Source organism: Sardina pilchardus, chromosome 5 (genome assembly GCF_963854185.1).
Source record: "Sardina pilchardus chromosome 5, fSarPil1.1, whole genome shotgun sequence".
In the NCBI taxonomy this organism is placed as follows: domain Eukaryota; kingdom Metazoa; phylum Chordata; class Actinopteri; order Clupeiformes; family Clupeidae; genus Sardina; species Sardina pilchardus.
In genome coordinates this window covers 14,811,898-14,826,473 of record NC_084998.1, presented here as the reverse complement: position 1 = coordinate 14,826,473, position 14,576 = coordinate 14,811,898, and the positions used below count along the sequence as shown (strand labels likewise).

At 43.6% G+C, this 14,576-nt stretch overlaps 3 protein-coding genes across 3 annotated transcripts in view; 1 reads left to right on the top strand and 2 right to left on the bottom strand.

The window, feature by feature from the left end:
* Window positions 1-244: 244 nt before the first annotated feature.
* Window positions 245-6,361, bottom strand: LOC134080269 (tectonic-3-like). The gene is made up of 14 exons (XM_062536603.1): window positions 5,710-6,361; window positions 5,504-5,618; window positions 4,878-4,978; window positions 4,102-4,223; window positions 3,788-3,896; window positions 3,556-3,668; window positions 3,425-3,463; window positions 3,244-3,318; window positions 3,024-3,143; window positions 2,769-2,864; window positions 2,347-2,444; window positions 2,062-2,209; window positions 1,288-1,425; window positions 245-675 (listed from the first exon to the last, which is right to left on the bottom strand). Exons 1-14 carry the CDS (start codon window positions 6,011-6,013, stop codon window positions 520-522), a joined length of 1,734 nt encoding a protein of 577 aa, XP_062392587.1. The 5' UTR covers window positions 6,014-6,361; the 3' UTR covers window positions 245-519.
* A 280-nt stretch (window positions 6,362-6,641) lies between these two features.
* On the top strand, window positions 6,642-8,450 carry atg101 (autophagy related 101). Its single transcript, XM_062536604.1, has 2 exons — window positions 6,642-7,263; window positions 7,367-8,450. The coding sequence occupies exons 1-2, from the start codon at window positions 7,012-7,014 to the stop codon at window positions 7,769-7,771; spliced, it is 657 nt and encodes a 218-aa protein (XP_062392588.1). The 5' UTR covers window positions 6,642-7,011; the 3' UTR covers window positions 7,772-8,450.
* A 1,036-nt stretch (window positions 8,451-9,486) lies between these two features.
* The window catches only part of zbtb21 (zinc finger and BTB domain containing 21), a 6,075-nt gene continuing 985 nt past the window's right edge, over window positions 9,487-14,576 (bottom strand). The window contains exon 2 of the mRNA XM_062536601.1: window positions 9,487-14,330. Coding sequence (XP_062392585.1) covers window positions 11,146-14,325 — 3,180 coding nt within the window. The 5' untranslated portion in view covers window positions 14,326-14,330 and the 3' untranslated portion in view covers window positions 9,487-11,145. The remainder of the gene's footprint in view (window positions 14,331-14,576) is intronic.

The following is a 14,576-nucleotide window of genomic DNA, read 5'->3' as shown; positions in this document are numbered from 1 at the left end:
TTGTACTATGCAGATGCCTTAAATTAACCCCTGCTTTGAAAGTGCACTGAGGTGAACTTAATCGGGATGCAACCACCGGTCATACAAATGTTAAATGTAAAGAAATTCAAAATATTTATTTAACATATGTACTATTACAACTATATTACAACTGCACATTACCACACCATTATTTAATAATCATAATATTAAAAATCCTTGAAATAACCCCAAGGTACATGTCACTGACACACTGACAAAATAATTAATTTTTCGCTTTCTTTTTTGATGTACGGTATATAAAGTATATATCCTGACTATTTACACTGACACACTCTTCCAAATCCTAATACATAGGATCAGAACCTGATTCATGCCATGGGTAGCTGTGTTTTGGATGAAACCCATATAACTTAACTCTGCCAAATCCCATAGCCATAACCATAACCATAACAGTAAACAAAACTGTGTAGGCTGTGAAACTGACTGAACATGTAAAGGTTTGGATGGAAGGAGACAGTGACATTTCGCCGTTCTCCCTCAAAGACCCCAATCCAGCTCCTCTTGTCCCCGGGCGAAAAAGGAGTATGGGAACTTCCAGTGAGGTTGAGGCATTCCTCTGGGAGGCTCAGGGTACGCTGTTATCTCTGAGAAAGTCACCTCCGAAGTGACAGCCAACGGGGAGGCAAGGGGACACTGAAAAGAAAGGAGGAAGGGGTGGTGGCAAAAGTCAGCTGCAGCTAAAGTAGGAAATCCAGAGCTTGGCATGAGAACTATGTGAAAACAATTATGAGAAACTAGTTACAATGGTTATTATAATGCAAGCTTTTTTGTGACATAAAAAAACAAGCATAGCTGACTGTATACACAAAGATATTTAGGCACTGCTTATTCACTTCTTTTTAAAACATCCTGGTTTAATTTTCAGTAGAAATCATACCAAGACTCTTCATATGAAAAGAAAAAAAACACCAGAAGAGGAAGCCCTGCACCATATTCCTTTTATGGGCAGCAGAGGAATATCCCTGAAGGACTGGGCTAATAAATATTACTTTCCATAAGATTCCAGTTTCACTTCATTATCAGTCAAATAAATACGGTGTGTGTGTTTGTCTTGAAACAGAAGAGTTACATTTTGACAAAAGGTTCAGCTATAATCGAAATTCAAACTTCTGGTTTGATAATAATATTGTACTTGATGTTCCACAATGGACCTTTCTCAGCTGAATGAGAACAATCAGAGCAAAACCGAGTGACAGCAAAACACCTAGTGAAGGGCCTGACCAATAATAATTTTCATAAGCATACCTTAACTTTCTGACAGCCAAACTGATACTTTGCCCCAAGGATGTAATTCTGTGGAAGAGACAGCAGCCCCCTCTTGGCCCAGAGAAACTGAATGGACAGGGAGTGAGGGACATAACAACCAGTCTCACAGGAGTCCTCCTGAAATGCAGACAACACATTGGTCACAGGCAGCAAATGGCCACATGAAATGATGAAGCATGTGTTCTTTAAAGGTGCTCTAAGTGATGTTGGGTAACGTTCATGAAATGATAAGCATGTGTTCTTTAAAGGTGCTCTAAGTGATGTTGGGTTGATATTCAAACAAAACAGAGAGCTAGCTCGCTACTCCATCCCCCTCCCATGCAATTGAAGCTCTCTGAAACACGCATCCCTTCGGTGATTGGCTGGAACAGTTTACTAAGCTTTTATGGTCCAGGTTGTCGTTTTTGGGGCCTGGGCTGTCCTTTTTTTTTACAGTGTACAGTTTTACAGGGCACAGGCAGCTAGAAGATGGTAAAGTGATGTTTGCTGTATGTGGCCAAAAAATGTTTTAGCTTACAAACCACATAACATCGCTTAGAGCATTTTGATATGTCAAAACATGTAGGTAGTAATTGAAAAAAAAGATCCAACCTGCTTAGCATGACTATGTGAACATGTGACTACAGGCCACCCTGAATTGAGTGTGGTTTAGGTCATACTTGTAGCATAAGACATGCTATTATAACACTACAGCACTGATAAAAGCATGCATTAATGAGGAAGTTAAATTAATAGCATGAAGAAGCAGCTCACAGCTTGGGACTCTGGGCAGTCTTCAGTGATGACTTCAGCCCAATCTGGCTTGGGGCCTGAACTCATCGCCACCATGTCAGGGGTTGCCATGCCAGTCAAGATTGTATACATATCTAATCTCAGCTCACTGCAGTTCTGGGAGGCAGACCTACAGATTTGCAAAGGGGAAATAAAATAATAGCTCAGGTTTATTCTGTATTCTGGTTGCAAAAATGTAATTTTTTTTTTTTTTTTAAAGTGTTTTATTTTAAAAAGAAGTGCTGTGTGGGTTGTTGTCTGCTTCACCTGAAGGAGCAGCCAGAGATGGAGTTGTAAGTGAAGCGGATGGGCACGCGCACAGCTAGAGGAACTGAGCAAGCTGCTGCTGGAGCCAGAGTCGTCAGCTGACACACACAGTTATGGAGGAATAATGCAGAATACAACCGCACCAAGGATAAACAAACAGTTCAGTATGATTACTGTGGATGTTAGTTGGTATTTTACAAAGTGTTTTCGGAGAGTCTGGGATAATGCCCAAGATCTTCTGAAGATCTACTAAGATCAACTGACAATCTTTGTTCTGTTTTGCAGAAGATTATTTCACTTGTGAATTACAAAAAGTATTATACCTTGTTTACAATAATTAGAGAACTATAAGTGCCCTTGTGATTATCTTCCTTCTACTGACAACTCTGGCTGGACTATGTTTACTTGGGTAGAAAAGATACAGGATTGACCTCTTCACCAAACTGACCAGTCACTGGGTTTCCAACAATCAGCCCCATTGCTGGCAACGGGGCTGGCGTAGGACCAGCTGTAGCTAACTGTAAACAAAACAAACAAAACACGTTACAACATTGCAATGGTAGACAGAGCCAAACAATTCCCTTTTTAAAAGATCATGCCTAGTGACACTGAAATATTATGCACTGATTACTAATGTACTGATTAATAGTCACAGTTTCCACACACAACTAGCATACCTGAAATGTGACTGAAAACTCCTGTAATACTTGAGCATCCAGGCTTGAATTCAGGAAGTTGGCGCGTAGCGTTGCACTCATGATTTCCCCTGCATGTGAAAACTCAATAATATACTCCACCTAGATGAAAAAAAAAAAAAACATCAACAACAGAAAGTCTTGGTGCTCCAAACAGGCAATATTGGAACCTCCAAAAATGGGTTGCTGGTCTGTTCCTCACCTTAGACACAACATTCAAGCAGGTGTCATTTTGCTCACTGGGCTCTGACCATATGGACACAGGGATTATGGGGATCTAATTGAATAAAAAAAATAGTTGCGATTTTTATATAGGCTGAATCAACAGCGACCAGGACTAGACAATGTATTATTGTATTATGTATGCATCTAATTGATCTTACCTGCAAGTCTGATATATCCACGTTTTGCGGATTTGGCACCTGTAGTAATAGATAGTATGGAAGTCATCCAACTGTGTAGTGTGCAATGTACTGTGTAACATCATATATTATGACACAAAATATGCCATTACCCTTAGCAGGCTAATATCTTTAAAGTAAGTGTGCACATTCAGTCTGGGGTCGGTTGAGCAGGACTGAGCATTCAAGGCTCGAGAACATGAGTGTGATGTGGAGCGCAAGAATCCTTTGAAAGAAACAAAAGTGGAATTGCATGAATACAGTTTAGTCTAGAATAAAAATGACACTGCTTAAAAAGATATTCATCATTTATTTTGTCAACAAACTGCATTTTAAAGTGCTTACTGGCTGGGTTGAGGTCAACACAGGAGGATGAAGCTACTCCAGGTGATGGCTGTTTGAGTGTACCCAGCATAGAAATACGATTGTACTGGATAAGTATCAGATCATCAACCTGATGGAAGGACAGGCACAGTCAGAGATGGTCACATTACCCACAAAAACTGATATGTTGGACAACTGGACACACTTCTGACTTTCATACAGCAGGCTAGGCTACATTTCACAAAACACAATTGCCTGGCTAAACTTGTTGAGTAAACCACAGATACACCTAAAGGATATTGAGAAGGCATTGATGGAAAACCCCTTTACTGTACCTGATAAAAATCTTTGATGATGGAGTCAGTAGTTGTGTCATCTTGCTGTAGGAAGGAAGGGAACTCCTTGTCTCGCTGCTGCTCTGAAAGAGCAGGGAGGCTTTGCTGCTCTGTTGCCTTTGCTGTTATAAAACAATACATAATAGATTTAGTAAAGAAATAATAATAACAAATATATATGAAACAATGTATTTGAAAAGGAGATATCTCCATGAACAAATGTGTACAACACTAAGCATCAAGGTTAAGTTAAACATATTTATTTTCGCAAGCCTTTGTTTGAGTTATGTTTTTTATTTTTGCCCCTCCGAATAGATTATTTTATGTGCTCTTGCTTAACTCTTTTAACAAGTGAGTTGTATGGATGTTCTCATCTTGGCAAAGTGTTTTTATTTTTTATTCTTTTTTATTGAATTGTTCTTTTTCCAGTGCTGCTTTTATTCTTATTTTTAACCATTTTGTGTGTCCATATATACATGTCTGTGTGTGTGTGTGTGTGTGTGTGTGTGTGTGTGTGTGTGTGTGTGTGTGTGTGTGTGTGTGTGTGTGTGTGTGTGTGTGTGTGTGTGCGCGCGTGAGTGTGTGTTCATATATGTATATTTTCCTTTTCATTCAAAGCACATTGAGTCTATGTATGCCATATGAAATGTGCTATATAAATACAATTTGATTGATTGATTTGATTGAAAGGGGACATATGAATAACTTTGTTTCATCCAATTGACTACCTGAATGTGGTATATTCTGGATATTGGATAATATCAAACATTGTTTACCTTCTTCTCGCACACAGAATAATGAATCAGTCTCTGTGATGAGGGCCGGATCAATATTTGCTCGGAACATCAACCATTTCTCAATGCACACACCTGGTGGCCTAGGGTTACATGAGACCCAAATCAAAATTACATCAGATATTGCAACCAAAAACATTTAGGGCTATATTTACCAAGGGTGTTAATCTCTAAAGTATATGTAACTCACAGGTATCATGATAATCAGCTGTGACTAATGAAACCTCAGTCAACATAAGGTTGAATATCCAAGAGGTGAAATCCATCAAACATCCTCAATATTTTGCTGTCTACCCAAGAGTTAGAGAAGAGAATACATATAAGTGCAATAAGCTGACTTTAGTTAGCCTGAAAGAGAGCATTAAGTGACATTTGGGGCCCAAGCCTTTCCACAAACAAGTTGATTTACCCCAATCAAAAGACACCGTTCTCGTTCCCTCTCTCTCTCGTTCTCGTGTTCTCTCTCTCTCTCTCTCTCTCTCTCTCTCTCTCTCTCTCTCTCTCTCTCTCTCTCTCTCTCTCTCTCTCTCTCTCTCTCTCTCTCTCTCTCTCTCTCTCTCTCTCTCTCTCTCTCTCACACACACACACACACACGAAATATATCCAACCTTGTGTCTTTTTCACAACCGTTGAAGACTGAGCTCAAGTCATCTATTTCGCAATCCAAATTGTCACAGCAGCAGCCAATATCGCAGAAGTTTGGAGTAATATCACATAAGCATTCTACGGGGAGAAGAACCGCAAATAAATCAACATGACACAGAGAGTCACAAATGAATAGAGTATCACTGCTTCATGATTAAAGGCAGAATACCTATCGGAATTGTAACTTCAACCAACTCTGTAGTGCTGGCATCTGTGAAGGTACTGTCCGTCGGTGTGTTGTCTGTAACATTAGTCGTGTTTGGTAATATTGTCTCAGTGAAGAAGTCCTCAATTGCTGTCGTTTCAAAAAAGTCAGATTGAGTTGGCGTGGAGGATGTGGGTTCCTCGGTAATGGTGTTATTAACACCTGAGGGTGAGTCTGTTTGATTTACAGTGACGTTAAGAGCCACCGTAGAAATAATGCTGAGCGCGAACACCGACAGCACAATCCAAGACATGATTTTATGCACCATTTCATGTGCATCGCTGATATGGGTGTTACATGATACAAACAATAAACCGCAACCCAACAAAACTGCCGAGGATTAGGTTAACGTGGAGCTAATGCTAGCCAACGACGATGACGTTAAATCATTTGTAACGTGATAATCACCCCCAGACTCGTCAAACTTTCATTGAGAAACTTGCATTGCATCTCTTTGGCAAGCGAAGGCCTACCTAATTCTTTGAGACTACGAGGGGAACCAAAACTTTCAACGCAAAACTTTCCAAAGGAAATCCCAATCTTTAAAACATGCGCTAAGAGATGCTCTTGTATCTTGACGTTGCTAGGGAAGATTATTTCCTCGATTTTTCGTATGGACATATACCAGATCCCATCACAGCGACCACTACCATCACGGAGTGCTTATGACAGCTGTCGTAGGTCCAGATCAGAAATGCATGTCCATTTCTATAATGTCAGATCACTTATGGAATATCGACTAATCTGAAAAAATAGGGCACTGTCTCAGTAACAGTGAAGATATACAGGACTTTCATTTTACCAGCGTTACCCATTATTATTCTGTTCTGGTGGATAAGTCACATGTTGGAATGGTCAAACAGTTTTGGCTCAAATCACTTCCCGTAGTTCAGTTCTCGTTGTTTACTGCTGAGACTCCTCCTACGTTGTCGAAGGGACGGAGGCATATTTTGTATGCGTGCGAAGGATTTTTTTTACAATGGATTGATTCGTATACATACGAACAGCCATTGACCAAGACATTCTTTTAAAGTTGTGAGATACTTACCGACAACATTTTTACCAGATACATTGTTTTTATCGCTGCACATAGCAGTGTTAGTCAGCTAACCTTAGACAACTGACAGTTAGCATAGGCTGATGAAGTAGCAGGCCTACCGAAGCTAACGGCTGGCGTGCGACGTAAACAAACAATCAGATTTCTAGTTCGCGTATGACGTTGTTTTCTTCCAGTTCTCTTGACAAATTATTGACAAATTATTCGCAATGAATTGCCGCTCAGAAGTATTGGAGGTGTCGGTGGAGGGAAGACAAGTTGACGAAGCTATGTTGGCCTTGTTGCACACGATACTGCTACACAGGAGTACAGGGAAATTCCATTACAAAAAAGAAGGCACGTATTCCATCGGAACAGTCGGTACACAAGACATTGACTGTGATTTCATCGACTTCACTTTCGTGCGAGTGTCCTCGGACGAGTTGGACAGGGTTATCAGGAAAGCGGTTGGCGAATTCAAGGTAACTAGCAACAACTGGCCTAGTGTTTTTAAGCTTTGTGAAGCATCAGTTTGGTCGCTTTATCTATTCGACAATTAACCTCTTTGACCTTCTTTTGAAACAGGATGCTCTAAGCAACTCTGGGAGTGATGGGATGGGTCAAATCTCCTTGGAGTTCTACCAGAAGAAGAAATCACGATGGCCTTTCTCTGACGAATGCATCCCATGGGAGGTTTGGAGCATCAAAGTAAATGTAGTGAATTTGGCCAATGAGCAAGAGCGTCAGATCTGTCGTGAGAAAGTGGGCGAGAAATTGGGTGAGAAGGTCATCAACATTGTCGAAGTCATCAATCGTCACGAGTACTTGCCAAAAATGCCCACTCAGTCGGAAGTGGACAATGTGTTTGACACCAGTCTGAAAGATGTCCAACCCTACTTGTACAAGATCACTTACCAGATCACGGACTCTCTTGGGACATCTGTAAGCACAACAATGAGACGACTTATTAAAGACACTTTGGCACTGTAAAAGTGAGAGCGCAGTCTTCTCACTGTTCTCCCAAGATGTTTTTAACAAATGATCACAGGTCATACAGTACATCGCCTAATCATCGATCTGCTGACATTACCACAACAAAACAACAACGTCATGCACCATGATTAGGTTTAACATATAACACAGGATATGTTTCGCTATATCCTATTCATACATCAGAAGTTCCCAAATTGGAGGCTATTACGTTCCGAAGAAGCCGAATGACCTAAAAATTATCTATCTTAGTGGCTTGCTTAACAGGGTGAACAAACGAGAAGTTTCTTCAAAAAACTCTCTACAGATCACCATTATACAGCCTCACACTTTGCCTTTTAGAAAATATAACCATGGATGCGCATTGTAGTTATTACTGTAAAAATGTACAGAGGTTGGAATTGAAGTGTGGACACGTCCGTTCACATGATTACTCCATCACAGGGTGCCTGCCAACCCTACAGCTTTCCTATAATATGTAGGCCTAACATCATGTCTTGTATATAAAAGTAAATACAGCAATTCTAACCAGATTGTGATACATGGACACCTGATTTTTCTTTAATTTATTCCTTTTTTGTTATATGATGTAGGTAGCAATTTGCATTATCTGTTGTCAGTGTAATGTAAAATGAATGTTTTCGGATTCCAGAAAGAAAATAAATCTGATGAGATACAATCATACTGGTTCCGCCTCAACGTTCATATTTCAGTACTATGGTTGTATATCCCCCAACCGCCCACTGCAGTCTTCTGGTGAGCGCCTGTTGTGTGGACCAGCCAAATAGGTCAGATTCAGACTTTTCTCCTCAATGGTTTCTTGTTGGTGGAATGAGTTGCCCACAGTGCTCTCCATTTCTATGATAGTTTTGGGTCTTTCAAGAGGCGTCTAAAGTCATCTGTTCAACATGCACTTATTTTACTAAGCGTTTCTTGTGTGTTACGGTTTGTATGTTATAGTATTTAGTTATTTTCATTAACCAATTGATTGAATTGACTTTGTTTATTATTGCTTTTCTCCTTAATGTAGTATTCCCAAATTTTAAATAGTTTACTTTTAAATGTAACTATTATGTTGTTATTTGTATGTCACTATGGACCAATAGCATTGCTAAATACCATAACCATACTATCCATAACAAAATAAATAATGTTAACTCTATTCATAGATAGTTTATAGATTATGTTATTGATAACTACTTGATAAATGACTAATCCCAAAGAAATTATCGGAACAGCAATAATGTAAAGAAAAGGTGATTGTTTTCGCATCAACAAAGCTTTATTTCAGAAAACAAGCACAGAAACTGTAGAAAAGAGCACTAAACACAAAAGTTTATGTAGATTTCATAAGCCACATCATTGCAATCATAACATACAAAGGTTATTGCGGCAATACATTATTAACAAAAAGATTTTTCCATAAACAGAAAGTACAGATAGAAAATCGAGCAGAGACCATACAAAGGCTGTCTTTTACGTTATGACCAATTTGTCATATCATTAATTTCATTCAAGTCTTTCAAAGTCATACAATCTCAAAAATAATTTCCAAAATCTGAAGATCAAATATATGCTTACATGCACCACCATCCCTCCATCATGTAATAAAATAAACATAGAAAATGTTGCACCTAGAAGATTTTCAAAATATGTTCTACTTGGTCCCTCTTACCCCAGCCCACCCCAATTCTCATCCAAAGAATTCCCCCGCCCCCCTCCAAAAAAAAGCTATTTGAAACCATAAATTGGGAGGTGACCATAAATAGAATTGCCAAATTAGTTGATAGAGAAGCATCCAAAACTAATATGAGGTAAAGGCTGACCTGCATGATGGCAAAACCTAGTAATTTAACTTCAATTCATGTTCATTTTAATCATCAGTAAAAAAATAAGCAGAAATCATAGCTTTTGTGAGCAGAAACTAGAGATTGTATTTTTGCCATTGTGCTTGAATAATACTTGTGCAAAACATTTTGAAAATATAATCACAATCATCAGTAGACCTATATATAAAACAAATATGTGTGTTCATATCCCAGCTCTTTCTAAAAAACAAAGGATTTAAGAGGTCTTACTTTTATGATCATTTTACTGATGAAGCACCCAATCACAAAATAACCCTGTTGCATTTTGCTTTAACACCATGTATGGGCTCTTTCCACATTATTTTGTGCAACAAATTCCACTGCACTGGAGATAACTACCATGCACCACATAATACAGACGCGCTGTACAAAATGTCAAGCCCACCTGCCAGCTATACAAATTTGTTCTTAAGACATATTATATGGTCACATCTGCACAACGTAACAGATAACAGTGCCATTGAGTAAAGTACAATATATTGATATCAAATCTATAATGTATATATATATATATATATATAGATATAAAAAAACTTCTAATTTTTAGGTTATTGTATGCCTCTCTTCAGTAGCAGGGAACTTGTATCTGTGGACTGCAAAGAGTGAAGATGCTTAGCCAAGTGAAGTTTGTAAAGCGGACAGCGCAGGTCCCAAACAGCGATCTCCAAATATGACACAGGTGAACTGCACGCCATATGAATGAACACGTGACAATCGGGTGAATGACCTGGGCTGTTACTGAGTAAGTAGTAGAGGCATGACAAAAGTGCTATAGGTCAGTTAAATAGTCACCAAAGGCTGCTACACCATGGCAGTTATCCATTCACTAATTACGAAGGCAACCTTTTTTCAGAACACCCATCTACTGTGCCAGCACACAAGACGCGGACCATTCATAAGCAAGAGCACTTAGTTAATCTAAAACTGCACCACTAATCCTAAATAAAGCACTTCCTTTGAATAAACCGCTGGCTTTTCATTGGTACAAGGGTTAAGCGTTACATTTCCTAAGCATAGGCCTAACATACTAAAAATGTCAAAGGCAGATTGAAAGAACTCACATGAAGTAAGAAATTCATATTTATACACATTCTCGTTCAACCCAAGGCCATAATTTGTACATTAGAACTACTGCAAAACATCTGAACTGCAATAAACTGTTCATTTCCCACATCATCAGTTGAAGTTAGATAGTATCTGTTTCCATTTTCATGCTGGAAAACTCACTTAGTCCACTTTAATGTAGATCATTTTGATACACAAAACAGGACCCCTTCACTTTCTCCCGTCTCTGTTTTGTATCATTTTGTGCACATTCATAGATATTGAGGAGACCATTACAACCATGATTCTTTAAAGCTCCACAAAATTAGAGGAACAAATAAATAGCCAGACCCGGCATGACTAAGTGTAAAGTAACACAACAAACAAATCAAATGATAATCTGATCTTGCTTCCGTGTCGAACCGTCCATTCTGGCACTGCAGGTCATCGGTGGCGCTGCCGTCACAGGCGGTTGTGACTCTGTTCGTGACTCCACAGGCTGAACGCCGTCTTAAAGGTCCGGTGGCACAGCTTGCACATGTACTGCCTCTTGAAGGTGAGAGCGGAGAGCGTGGGCGCGTGGTAGAACAGCGTGTCGGATTCCTGAGGGCTGAGAGACGTCTCTGCGCCGTCCGGCTTGGACAAGGAGGGCCCGTCGTCGCCGCTGGCTCCTTCCTGCTCAGGTCCCGGGATGTTGGTCGGCGCGGCGACGGGGCCGCCCTGCTGCTGCTCCTCCTCCTCGGAGGCCACGACGGACGCGGCCGCCGCGTTGGTCGGCGAGACGGAAATGGACAGAGGCGGCGAGGGGGACGGCGACGACGCCCGGTGCTCCATCTCCCGGTGCTCCGGCTCCCCCCTGGCGGCCGAGGGCTCGTCCGCCGTGGACACGTGCGACTGGAAGTGGCTCCAGAGGCGGAAGTTGGTGCGGAACGCCTTGTGGCAGATGTGGCAGATGAAGGGCTTGATGTGGCACAGCAGCTCCTGGTGGCGCTCCAGGTCCTTGTGCGAGCTGAACAGCTTGCCGCACTTCTCGCACGGCCACACGCCCGGCTCGTCCGATGCGGCGGCGGCGGCGGCGGCGGCGGCGGCAGCAGCGCTCCCGGCGGCTGCGCTCTCCCTCTCGCTCACCTCCTCCTCCAGGGGCTCCTCCTTCACCTGCAGCTCGCCGTGAGAGCCCATGCTGAGGTCCTCGGGCATGTACGACGAGTCCTCCGAGTCGAACATGGGCAGCGAAGAGGAGTCGCGGTAGAAGGCCTCCTTCCTCGCGTTGTCGCCCAACGACTCCTGGTGGTGCTGCGGAAGGTGCGGCCCCCGAGACGGCGCGTCTCCGTCGCCCTCGTCGTCCTCCTCCTGCCCGTGGTTCTCCTGCTGGCCGAGCGACAGCTGCTCCCGGACGGTCATCATGTTGTGGTTGTGCACCTCCACCTGGTGGCGCCAGATGCTGAAGGAGGACTTGAAGGTGCGCATGCACTCCAGGCAGGTGAGCTTCTTGTAGTCGCAGTGGGCCTCGTGGTCCCTCTTGACCGTGGGGCTGGAAAAGCGCAGGCCACAGTACGGACAGACAGTGGCGTGTCGGCAGCCTCTCTCGTGGTCCCCTTGCTCCATGGGAGAGGAGAGCTTTGCATTGCAGAGCTTGCAAGGGTACACGTCCTTGCTTTGGTTTTCTTTCAAGTGAGCCATCTGGTTCTGGTTGTCCTCAGACTCGCCTCCTCGGTCCATCTGAGGGTTGTCGTTCTCCACCGGGTGCATTTTCAGGTGCTGCCTGAACTGCGACTGGAACCAGAACATCTTCCCGCAGTAGGGGCAGACGTAGGTCGACCTTGATCGCAGGCTCTTTTTGGCGAAGGGCTGAGCCTGTAGATTCTGTTTGTTTCTCCTGAGCTTCATGATCAAGGCCTTCTTGATTTCACGCTCGCGCACAATGTCGATCAGCTTCCTCTGGAACTTCTCGTCCAGTACCGAGTACGAGCTTGAGGACGCCGCCGGGTTCTGCACCACACCGTGCTGTGTCTGGCAGTGGGTCCACACTTTGAAGTTGGTGTGAAAGCGCTTGTGACATATGTCGCAGGCATACGGTTTCTCCGGGTTATGATACATGTTCACGTGCCGATACAAACCCGCATTCGATCGAAAGATCTTTAAACAGTTCCAGCATTTAAACATCTTGTTTGGTCTTAACTCGCCTGGCTCTTCGCTGCCATCCTCTGCGTTTGAGGTGCTCTGTACGTTAGCCGGTCCAGTGTCCTTGTGTGCAAAATGGTGTTCGTTTGCCATCCGAGACCGCTTGTACGGATTATTCAAGTTATCCATCCTTGCCCTGCGTTTTCCAGCATGGTTAAAGTAGCCTTTGGGGTTCTCATCAAAGTTCATTTGCAGGTCTCTGAGGTTGACTGGTAGATTATCCCCTACCGTGATACGTATGATATCAGAGGGGTCAGCCAGTGGACTGCTGGGCTCGGTCTTCACCTGGACGTCTGTTCCCTGACCGCCCCCCCTCTCGTACATGTTGTGGTGTCTGGCCCTGAGAATCAAAGGTGGCACGTCCTGTGACCCCTGGTGCTTCAGGTCAGCGGACAGCGGCGTAGTCATGCTCGTCTTCGCGGCCATTTTCACCACAGAGTGCTCCCTGTTCTGTGAGTCTTTGAGCTCCAGCGCTGGGGAGAAGATAGGAACGGGGCTGTCCATGGACAAGGACCTCCGCAACAGGCTTTTAATGAGGGGTCCGCTGCGGTCCACAGGTGGGTGTCGATCCGTCTGCTGGCCCGAGATGGACATTTTGGGGCTGTAATGGGGCTCTGGTTGTTCCTCTCCAGGGTCAACACTGGAATCCGGCAGTAAACTCGCATGCTGTATTTGGGACTCGCTGAACGACACAGAGGAGGTCAGCTGAGGTCTTACCGACGTCGTAGTGCTCTGTGCTGACCGTCCCTTCATGATGGATGGAGTGGCCGAGCTGATGGACTTGTCGTCGTGAACGTCCGAGGACCTGCTGGAATTACGATCTGTAAAGTCACCGCTCCTCTCCACCGCATTACCTCGACACAGTCGAGAGGCCTGGCTTTGTTCTTTAACCGACATGGCTGAGGCTTCCTCCTCCGAGGCCGAGTAAGGGCCGTGCTTCAGCGACTTCAGCAGGCTCGAGCCCTGGCTATGAGCGCCACCGACCCCGGCGGCTTCGCCGCGGCTCTGACGTACGATGACACTCCTCTGCGGATACCCGCCGTCGTCCTCATCTGTGAAGGACACCCTTTTCCTGGAGATGCAGTACGAAACCTGCGGCCTCATGGCCATGATGTTGGTCAGGAAAGGGATGCCCAGGCTGTAGCCCAGTTCCTGGATGGCAGCCAGGCTGCCCTTGTCCACAAACAGGGAGGAAGAGTAGATGTAGTTGAGGACCAGCTCGAAGGCGTCAGGCTCACAGAAGTCCAGCTGGACCATGGCGCGTTGCTCCGAGTCCCTCCTGGAGAAGAGAGACTGGAAGTACTCACTGCTGGCGGCCAGGACGCTCCGGTGGGCCTGGTACCGCTGGTCCCCCACCACCAGCACAATGTCACACAGCTGGCCCCGTAGACGCTGCTCATTGAGGATGCTCAGCAGCGAGATGGCGTGCGCTGGGTTACTGTAGTGAACCAAGTTGTCCATTCTAGCTGTGGGAGACACACAGAAGGCTGTATGGTGAAACTGGACAGTGTGTTTTGTTGCATCTGCAGAACGGCTGTTAATCATATGGTATGTATAGAAGGATATCAATAGAAAAATATTATTCACTGCAAATGCATGAATAATCTTCTAATACTACGACTATGACTCATAATGTTGGTTGAGGTTAATATCAACACATTTAATTTAATTTATAGATTTTGCAGTTCTTACTATGGGTCTTCGTGTAAGCT

What these genes read in the sequence shown, in the direction of transcription:
- atg101 (XM_062536604.1), top strand. Translation starts at nt 7,012, where the DNA reads ATGAATTGCCGCTCAGAAGTATTGGAGGTGTCGGTGGAGGGAAGACAA. An exon ending in AAGCGGTTGGCGAATTCAAG is followed by an intron (nt 7,264 to 7,366) that starts GTAACTAGCAAC and finishes CTTTTGAAACAG; the next exon opens with GATGCTCTAAGCAACTCTGG.
- LOC134080269 (XM_062536603.1), bottom strand. Translation starts at nt 6,013, where the DNA reads ATGGTGCATAAAATCATGTCTTGGATTGTGCTGTCGGTGTTCGCGCTC. An exon ending in TGAAGTTACAATTCCGATAG is followed by an intron (nt 5,619 to 5,709) that starts GTATTCTGCCTT and finishes TTCTCCCCGTAG; the next exon opens with AATGCTTATGTGATATTACT. An exon ending in ATCTCTGGCTGCTCCTTCAG is followed by an intron (nt 2,210 to 2,346) that starts GTGAAGCAGACA and finishes GCAAATCTGTAG; the next exon opens with GTCTGCCTCCCAGAACTGCA.